Below are 10324 nucleotides of genomic sequence, written 5' to 3' on the forward strand. Positions count from 1 at the left end.
ATTACTACTACTACTATTATTTGAAACAGCACATTAGCTTGACTGTGCTCTAAGATATCTTCTGAAAATAACTTAATCTGTTTCATTTGTTATGTACTTACCAGCTGTGAAGAGTATTACAACTGCAGACAGTAAAATGAGTGTCAGACATCTCCACCTCATCGTAACCCTCAGCAGGATTAACTCAACACCCAGTGTACAAGCTTCTCCGCTCTGATGATGCAGAAGTACAGGCATCCTCTCAGCCCCCTTAATGAGAGAGAAAGAGGCCCAACACCCTCCAATCACACTCGCTATTACCTTATTAGACACAACAGAGGAAATCATCAAACAACTTCAGTGACAAATCAGAGGACGCTTTTCTCATTTTGTCCATATATATCAAGAACTCCTCCTCTCCATATACATCAAGACGCTTCACTGAGGGGATGCACACACACACACACACACACACACACGATACTTACAGGAGGCAGGAAACTCTCCAGTTTATTTTCAGCATCAAAGCCAAACACCTGCAGAGACGAGATAAAAGCACTGATAAATACCAGCATATGTCCTAAAAATGTCTATTAGTGTTAGCACGACATTAAAAAATAATGAACTTAATTCAGTAAAAATAATAACATTGTAAAATGGATAAAAAATTATCTAATTTAACTAAATCCACAAGTGGATTCAGATGGCCCACAAAAACCATAACTTGCATTCAGTGAACACTAAGCAAGTTGTTCTCTTTTGCCGCGTTTCCACCGCAGGAACTTTACCCATTAACTAGGGACTTTGGGCTGGTACCTGGTGTGTTTCCACCGCAGGAACTAGGAACTAAATAAAGTTCCGGGTAAAAAAATGCCCCTCATAATGTCCCTGCTGGCGAGGTAGTACTTTTTTAAAGTTCAGGAACTTTCGGGGGCAGGACTTGGGTGCTTAACATCCTGATTGGTTGAGTTCACGCAGCATTGATTGAGTTCAACCACCATTTATTCAGATAATTTTCAAAATATTACTGTTATTGTGTCATGAAATGTAATTTGAAAAATATTTCAGGCGGGAATGTAGTTGTTTAAAACTCAAATCTGTGGTTTATTTATAAAGACAGCGCCTATTTAAAAATGTGTTTTGGCCGATCTCGGAGACGGTGAGCTCCACGCGATCAGTGGGAGGTCAGTGCTTATGTATCCGCCGAGAGCAGCCTCACCTCGGCTAGACCTTCTGATGTGTGCTGCTGGCTCTGATGTCTCTTTAGTGGTTAAACATAAAATGTAATTCATTTTGGGTAAATCTAACAGGAAATCTTTGGTCTGTATTCAATTTATCTATATGTTAAAAAAAAATGTAATATTTTGTTTTATTGTAATGGCTGTATACATACACATATCCCTGAACTAAGTACAGTTCTGCAGCTGTTATTATGTTTAAATGAAAATGAAAGGAGGCAGTGGTATAGAATTACCGGATTTACTTCGTTGCGGACATCACACTCCCGTTTCGAAATGCACAAAATATGAACTACCGAGGATAAGTCCGAAATCAGCATACTCCGTATTGAGAAATGCGCCCAGTAGTAGACTGCACATCACCTACATCACCAGTCTATTTGCCTAATCTTCCTGGTACTTTACACCACGGTGGAAACGCAGAAAGCAACAGGTCTGGAGGGAAAAAAGTTATTGGGGAAAAAAAGTTCCTGGTGCAAATGTCATGGGTAATTTCAGTGGAAACGCAGCATTTCTGGCCAACAGAGTCTGTGAGGTTCATTTCTGCTTGCACTATACATCTTTCTTGAGTATTTTACAATATGGACCTGAGCTTTTGTTATCTTGTTCAAGTTCTGTATGTGAGACTAGGCAGTTTTTAAGCTATTCAGAAGAATACAATGTTTGCAACACTAACAAAACGACTCATGTTACACATGTAACCATGGTTCCCTGAGAATAGGTAATGAGGCGCTGCGTCCTCTAGAGGGCGCTATGGAAACGCTGTCAGCAAGGCCAGTGTCTGAAGCATGGATGAAATAACTACAATGAACTTGACATTGGCAGGTGGATGTATGAAAATGAGCTACTGCGGATATAACAGGGCACCTGTAGAACACATCATCCTCTTTTTTTTCATCTGAGGAGACACAGCATGATGCCTAAGCATGGCACAGAGTGTCTCGTTCCCTATTCTCAGGGAACCATGGTTACATGCATAACCTGAGACGTTCCCTTTTGAAGGGGAACTCCATGAAGTGTCCTCTAGAGGGTGCTATGGGAACTGTATACCAACACCTAAGGGCTAAGTGCCTAGGTAACTGTTTCCCCAAGTCAGGACTTGAGGAACAGCATCCCTACCAGTGAAACTGCTAGGCTTTTCGGCACACTCAAGCTCCAATCATCATAGACTAACTAACCCGCCAAAATCTGGAGCTCTAAGAGTGGAGGTTTCAGCATAAAGACTCTCTAAACCAAGAGGAGACCTCAACACACTCAACGCCAGAGGCAGTTAGCGAGGCTCAAAATAGAAGAGCCTACGTATCAATAGTAATGTCCAATTGGAGCTATGGAGAGTGGAGGCTTCAGCAGAATGACTCTCTTAAATGAGAGGAAACCTACACACTCAATCCTAGTTTGAGCTCTTAAGAGTGGAGGCCTCAGCATAACGACTCTCTAACTCTAACTCATACTCGTTTAGTGAGGCTCAAAAAAAGAGCCTACAAAACTCAATCACTGCCCATGACGGAGCTCTGAAGAGAGAAGGCCCCAGCAGAATGACTCCCTAAATTGAGAGGAAACCTATCACTGCTCAACCCTTGCCGGGGAGCTCTTAAAAGTCAAGGTCTCAGTATAATGACTCCCTAAAGCAAGAGAAGACCTGACACCACACATGCTAAGCAAAGTTAACAAGGCTCATAAATAGGAAGCCTGCATACCAAACTAAGCGGAACTCTGGAGAACAGAGGCTTCAGTAAAATGCCACACAACTCTCACCCAACAAAACCTACTTTTAATGAAACCTGGTTGCCAACCTTCAGACTGGATTCTAATCATTGGTCAGGCCACAGGTTTCCTTCCCTAAGTGCAGCTAGGAGGTTTGAGGAGGCGGGAGGGGGGCACCGTAAAGACAGAAGGAGGCTAACTAGGTACTAGTACCAGCCCCAGACGCCTTCTGCCCAAGAGCTTGTCTAGGCCAGAACTGTCCGTTTAGCTCCTTCCTTCTATTTCAGCACTCACGTCTCCTCTACGACTGACTCATCAGAGGTGGAGGACCACAAGTAGCTCCACTAGCCAGGTCCTTCCTCGTGCTTGGGGGCAGACGTAGACTGGCGGTGTATATAAGATTTATAGGCTGCTAAGCGCACTTTCGCCTCCCTGAATTTACCAATCACTGTCTCAACGGATGTGCAGGACAGTTCAGAGGGCGAAACCGGCGTATCGAGAAGAAAACTTTTGTCTCCCCGATGTTCGCCAGGTTCACCCACAGGTGCCTCTCCGTGGCCACCATAACCACCATTGACCTACCAATCATGGCAGCCATCTGCTTGGTGGCCCTGTTAGCCTGATCTGTGGTCCGGTGCACCCTGGTCTAGGTCCTTCAGCAAATCATCCTGGCACACCTGCAGTACAGCCATTGTATGCAAGACAGCACCTGCCTGACATGGTGCCCCGTATGCCCTACCATTCAGGCAAGATATTTCTTTCAGCAGCCTGGATGGCAGGGCTGGAGCCTCCATCGTAGATGTTACCCCATCTGAGAGATAGCTCCCAAGCATCTCTTTGATAGGGTGCATCGACACATATACATGCTCTCGAAATTCACTCAGTTTTAGCATAACTAGTATGCTGACACTGATGGATATGGGATGAATTTGGTTTATCCTGTCTTTCTCTGTGTCTCAGTGCTTCCACTGCAGACCTAACCTAGCAGTAACATGCTCCATATCCTCCAGCAGTTCAACATAGGCAGGGCAGGCTGGCTGTGAAAGCTCTGAAGAATCCTCTTCACCTTTTCAGCCAAATCCTGCTCATGATGGCTAGAAGCCAGCAGAGCACTTCCTGCTGGATAAGAAGATTTGAGAGACAGCACATATTCCTCCCCCAGTTTGGCCTCGTCAGCCCGCGGTGAGTGTGGGAGATTAATCTCACCCTCGAACTCATCAGCGAGCTCCAGCTCCTTTCCCTCGAGAAAAGGGACAAATGAGAGCGGAGCTTCCTTAATGAGAAACACTCACAACAAACACACTCTGTTTCCTCGAGAGCAGAGCACGAGTGCTCCTCGCCCAAGCACATGACACAAAGGTTGTGTGCATTATCCGGTGTCAAATATCACGGACACAGATCTGCACACTTCCTAAAACACCTAAGATTAGACATTCCCCTTTACTTACCACTCACACTTCAGAACAAATGATCCTGAAGACAAAACAGAGGATGATGTGTTCTGCAGGTGCCCTTTTATATCCGCAGTCGCTCATTTGCTTAAGTCAAAAGCTTGTGCCTGCCACAGTCAAGTTCATTTTATATTATTTTATTCATGTTTCAGACACTGGCCATGCTGACAGTGTTCCCATAGTGCCCTCTAGAGGACGCAGCATGGCGTTCCCTTTTGAAAGGGAACTGATTTTTCAGTGCAGAAAATGTCCCTTCTACCTAACAGATAGTGGAAAAACTCTCTGGCCCTCACTTATGGCAAACAAACAAAAATGTTACCTTCTTACTAATAGCAAATGAGTCTGAACTCTGCCCTATAGAGCTATATGCTGTGCTGACACCATCTACAGAAAAACAATAATGACATTGAATGTGCTCTCTCAAAACCTGTTATTGCTAGATTAGCGCAAGCAAGGAGAATATCTTCAAATATCAATTTAAGACAAAGTTTTAAAGGTAAATAATGTGGTTTCAGAAAACATAAGTTTTATTTCTTTGATTTAGTTTGTAAACCACTCTTGTTTGATTTTCAGGTCCAGAGTAAAATCCACCACAACATTAAGTTCTAAAAATAATTCTATAATGAATGCATAATTGGCCTAGGTTTTTTTTTTTTTTTCAAAATTAATGTATTCTATCAAATGCCCACTGTCCCCAAGGTGAAATGCCACTCTCTCATGAATGTGCATATGACAGTTAGCAGAATCTAGAAATTATTGTTTATAAAGTTTTAAATATAGATAGTTTTCCTATAAAAACTCATACATTAACTTCTGAAGGCCTTTATTTTTAAGTTATAGAAATAACTATGATTGTAGCCTAATCTGAAAAGAAAGTCATATACACCAATGGCTTGGATGGCTTTAGGGTGAGTAAATCATGGGGTGAGTTAATTTTTCATTAGGGTGAACTATTGCTTTAAGTCTTCAGCTCAAGATTAGACATGTTATTATACTTTTACCAACACAAAACATTTTACAAACATTTTGAAAATACCTGTTCACATGTAGCCTCAAGATGTTAAATAATTAACTTTAATTTACAAAAAACAAATTCGACCATGCATCAGCTAGATCTGGGGGATGTTTATTTAGGTTTAGCATCTCATAATTTTGTTCATTTGATGGCAGGTCTCAAAAACTGCCCAATACAAGCAGGCCACATGACAAAACAGTTGAAAATCTATAGCAGTAAGGGTCATCTTACAAAAAACACCAGAGGTTTCACTTAAATAATTAGTGGTTGTCATCAGGCCCATGCCCCTCTCACCAATACCCCCATCGACCCAGCTAAGAATGGTCTGTAACCGCTCTGATATAGATTCCGTTAATCCGCTCCGTGTTTTCCCGCCAGCTCGAATCCGCAGTATCACACTCAATCTGTGTGCTGCTCTCTGTGGTCGAGACCACAGTTCCCAGTGTCGTTGCATTAACAGGTAGATACATTACAATTCACATTACAGTCAGTGGATGATTCCCTGAAACAGTAATTTGGTAGTTTGTTTTTGAATTTCTATCAGTAATGATTTTCTCTCAGTTTTATAGAAGTTATAACAACAAAATATCCAAGTTCTTAGAATTAGAATGTCCAAACAAATCATTGTAGCCGAGTAGATCTAATATAAATAGCATGTGCTGTTGTTTGCACCCTTTGTAGACAAACAAACAATGAATAAATAAACAAAAAATCAGATATTTAAAAATAAAACCTTCACAAAGAAGACGACGAAGAGGAAGGGAGGCTGCTAAAGGCAGTTCAACACTGCAAACATGAATACAAAGCTCCAGCAAGCCAGCAGGTAAATCATCATAATTCTTGTAATTAAGTATATTTCCCATCATAAATTACTTGTCTCGATACTATTAATCTATAACCCATCATATTATATTACAACCATATTAATAGTAGGCCTATAAATAAAAACAGTTATACTGAAAATATTACAAATGTTCTAAACAAGTTGTTTATTAGTGTATAATATATTTTAATGTTGTAAAATATTAAATGAAATTTGTAATACTTTTTTTTTTTTTTGGGGGGGGGGGGGATTTCTCTGAGACTTTACATGCCAGTTTTAAGTCTGGATGTCCTGTACAGAGTACATTCAGGGCTTTTCAGAGAGACCAAATGATTGGATGTTTCACCAGGACCCCTCCCTCTCATTGGTCTTCAAATATGTCTGAAATTAATTTAGTGACACTCTTATGGAAATATGTATTATATATGTATGTATATCTATTTTTTTAATTGTGTGTCATAAATCAACATCTCTGGAAAATGTTATGGGGTTTCAAATCAAAATATGACTTTTCTGTTATAAAAAAAGAATGTTGAGGACACCGGGACTAAAGCATGTTTATTAAGCATTTTGGGAGACATAACACATTTATACGGAAAGAAATTATATTTCAATATTCTTTGAAATGTTATATAACATTATGAAAATCTTGTCAATTATTACTCCCTTTGTTACACTTCTTTTTTCATTACATGTTGCCCCAAACACATATTAATTAACCAAAAATGATTAAGCATAGAAAATACTTAGTCCCTTAAACCCTAGTCCTGATCCATAACCACCATATGTTAAATAGAATTTATAATATTAAAAGTGATTCTCTTCATCTGTGTTCATGACTATTTTAAGCAACATATTAAATTATATTAAGAGAATCAAAGGCAACTTTGAAAAAAAAAAAAAAAAAACTTGATGAAATAAACAGAGGCAGCAGGTGTGGCCATTGAGTCATACAGCTCCTCCCTCAACGTTTGACTCCTCCCCCCCATCATCATAGTCTGCATTAAAAAAATATATTATGATTACATCCAAGTTAATTTAATTTAAATCAGCAAATTACTAATATAATTATTTCAAAGTGTGTGTCTCTTAAAACAGGAGCTAATAAAGAATGAGACATGCAATTTATTCTTAATATTTAAAATAAATGTTGGAATCATAAGTCAATTAGGTTACCTAACAGGTTTATCACATCTTCAGTTATACTCCACACATCATCATATTCCTCCTGATCTTCCTCTTTACACATGTAAAAAAAAACAAAAAACAAGATAATTTAAATTTTTCTAATACACATTGAGCTTGTCATACAGTAGGTCCCTGTCACCTCATGACAGATTATTAGATTACACCTGATATAGCCATAATGATTCATGAATGGTATAAACACATTCAATATATCAAAGAAACAAATTTAGTTACTTTAAAAAGTTATGTGTGACTCACCTGTTGCACACTGAGAGCACTGTCCATTAATAATGACATCATCATAATTCTCTGGTGTGTCCACTACACACACACACACACACACATACATTTTAAGCTCTTAAATGTAACATTAACATTAAAATTTAATTTTATTTTATCTGAACCAGCCTTCAACTTAAAGCAGCAGGATGTAAAAATCCATGAGAAAAATTATCCAAACATAAAATCACCTTTTTCAGTGGCATAGTTCTGTCTAGTAGTAATGACATCATAATATCCCTCTGGTGTGTTGTCTACAAATTTAACACAAAACTATTGTCGTTATGTGCGCAATATGCACATTATAGAATTACACAGAGTGAACTACAACTGAAGTACAGAAGAGCACCAGCACCTGTCTCATGATCTGGTCTTGGTCCACCAGTGAAGATATCCTCATACAATCCTGTTGTGATCTCATTCACTCTCGCTGCAAAATCAAAATTATATATATTTAGTGAAAAATTTTTTTATAACTTTTGTAAGTGAAACTTCCATACATTGTAGATTCATTACATCAAGTAAAATATTTCAAAAGTTTTTGTTTGTTTGTTTTAATTTTGATGATTAGAGCCTACAGAAAACTCTATCTCAAAATATTAGAATATTTACATTTAGGTTTCTTTAAATGACCATCTCTACAGTAAATTCTGGGTATCTCTTATTGGTAACCACAATGATGAGGAAGACTGTTGACTTGACAATGTTCCAGAAGATGGGTGGCTGTTTACAGAGTGCTGTATCAAAGCATATTAAATTAAAAGTTGACTGGAAGGAAGAAATTGGGTAGCATAAGGTGCACAAACAACAGGGATGACCACAACCTTGAGAATACTGTCAAGCAAAGCTGAATCAAAAGCTTGGGAGAGCTTCACAAGTAGTGGACTGAAGCTGGAGTCAGTGCATCAAGAGTCACCAGACTCAGACGTCTTCAAGAAAAGGGCTACCAAGCCACTTCTGAAACAGAAACAATGATCCAAAGCAACTTACCTGGGCTGAGGAAGAACTGAAAAGAAATAGACTGTTGCTCGGTGGTCCAAAGTCCTCTTTTCAGATAAAAGTACCTTTAACATTTCTTTTGGCAATCAGGGTCTGGAGGAAGACTGAAGAAGCACAGATTCCAAGCTGCTTGTAGTCCAGTGTGAAGTTTCTGAACTCAGAGATGATTTAGGGTGCCATGAACTCGGATGGTGTTGCTCCATTGTGTTTTATCAAGTCCAAAGTCAATGCAGCCGTCTACCAGGAGATTTTGGAACACTTTATGCTTCCATTACTGACAAGCTTTATGGAGATTCTGATTTCTTTTGCAGCAGGACTTAGCACCTGCCCATATTGCCAAAACCATTTTCAAGTGGTTTGCTGACCATGATATTACTGTGCTTGATTGGACAGCCAACATGCCTAAACAATACAGAAGGGCTGAAGGCCACTATTAACGAAACCTGGGATTTAATAGTGCCTCAGCGCCTCAGCAGTGCCACAGACAGGCTGATAGCTTCCATGCCACACCTCAATGATGCTGTCATTTGTGCATAAGGAGCCCCGAAAAAGTTTTGAGTGCATCAATGAACACACTTCAAAGAACTTGAGCCTTTCTGTTTTGCTAATACATTTGTATTATTATTATTTATCTTAGGAAATATTATAATATTTTGAGATACTGGATCATTAATTTCCTGAAATTTCTAAATTTCACAGTTTAATTTTTTTGCTAAAATCACCTCTCTAACCTGTGAGAAGCTCATCGGCATCTTCAGAGATGAGACTCCCTGTTGAAGCGGAGCAGAACAATCAGAAACATATATTTTTTTTATATTGTTATTGCTATTATTTCATCTTGGTAGGATTCAACTGCAAGATGTTTTGAAAGTTAAGATCAACAACTTGATCCTTACTCAAGAATGAGGTGCCAAGCTTATTTCAACATAACAAGGGTAAATAGTACTGCATGTGCTAGCAATGGAGGAGAAGTAAACACTGTAGAGTCCCTTTGAATCAGTAAACGGTTACAGTTATGTTCTGTCATGATGCCTCACCTCTATGAGTTAATTGATTGTGTCTGTGATAAATTTCCTCATATACTGGCTCAGTCTGAGAATGAGTCCTGTGTAGTCCTGTGTACCAGTCAGAGAGAGCTGTGAGTGTAGACAGACAAACCTGCTGTCAGTTCACAACACATGACTGATCACACACTGAATAAGACACAATATGACAGTCTCTGGATCTCTCCTACCTCTCCTCATCACTCTGTTCTGCTGAATCAGTATAAGCAGTGGCACTAAGAGCAGTAAGAGCACAACTACCAGAACAATCACAAGCACTGGGGGGACGGAGAGAGTTTGTGGAGGAGAGACTGATGTTGAGAGCACTGGAGGAGAAACTGGAGGAGAAGCTGATGTTGTGGCAGGAGTAGTGGACACTGAAACATCTGGCAAATTAAAAAATACAGAAATTATAATGATTTGATGCAAATGTTTGGAAATATAGAAATATTTTACACTTTAAAATGATGAAATGAATATTATTCCACAGTGATTACTGTGACCTGCACAGGTGAGTACAGCGTGCTCTTTGTGGGAGCAGTCAGTGTGGTTTTTCAGGGAGAAAGGACAGTCCCACAGGTGAATCTCATTCCCTCTGCATTCTA

At 39.4% G+C, this 10324-nt stretch overlaps 1 protein-coding gene and 2 long non-coding RNA genes across 3 annotated transcripts in view; all 3 read right to left on the reverse strand.

The window, feature by feature from the left end:
- LOC113068511 (deleted in malignant brain tumors 1 protein-like) overlaps nucleotides 1–5693 on the reverse strand; it is a 67136-nt gene extending 61443 nt beyond the window's left edge. The window contains exons 1-3 of the mRNA XM_026241240.1: nucleotides 5682–5693; nucleotides 3988–4161; nucleotides 468–515 (exon numbers count right to left, since the gene is read on the reverse strand). Of these exons, the coding sequence (XP_026097025.1) occupies nucleotides 468–515; nucleotides 3988–4161; nucleotides 5682–5693 (234 nt within the window). The remainder of the gene's footprint in view (nucleotides 1–467; nucleotides 516–3987; nucleotides 4162–5681) is intronic.
- A 1694-nt stretch (nucleotides 5694–7387) lies between these two features.
- Nucleotides 7388–8110, reverse strand: LOC113068362 (uncharacterized). The gene is made up of 4 exons (XR_003279529.1): nucleotides 8033–8110; nucleotides 7869–7931; nucleotides 7657–7719; nucleotides 7388–7449 (listed from the first exon to the last, which is right to left on the reverse strand). It is a non-coding gene; the product is annotated as an uncharacterized LOC113068362 (long non-coding RNA).
- Nucleotides 8111–9736: 1626 nt separating this feature from the next.
- Nucleotides 9737–10324, reverse strand: LOC113068369 (uncharacterized). The gene is made up of 3 exons (XR_003279531.1): nucleotides 10223–10324; nucleotides 9911–10105; nucleotides 9737–9812 (listed from the first exon to the last, which is right to left on the reverse strand). It is a non-coding gene; the product is annotated as an uncharacterized LOC113068369 (long non-coding RNA).

This window comes from Carassius auratus, chromosome 4, assembly GCF_003368295.1.
Source record: "Carassius auratus strain Wakin chromosome 4, ASM336829v1, whole genome shotgun sequence".
Classification (NCBI taxonomy): domain Eukaryota; kingdom Metazoa; phylum Chordata; class Actinopteri; order Cypriniformes; family Cyprinidae; genus Carassius; species Carassius auratus.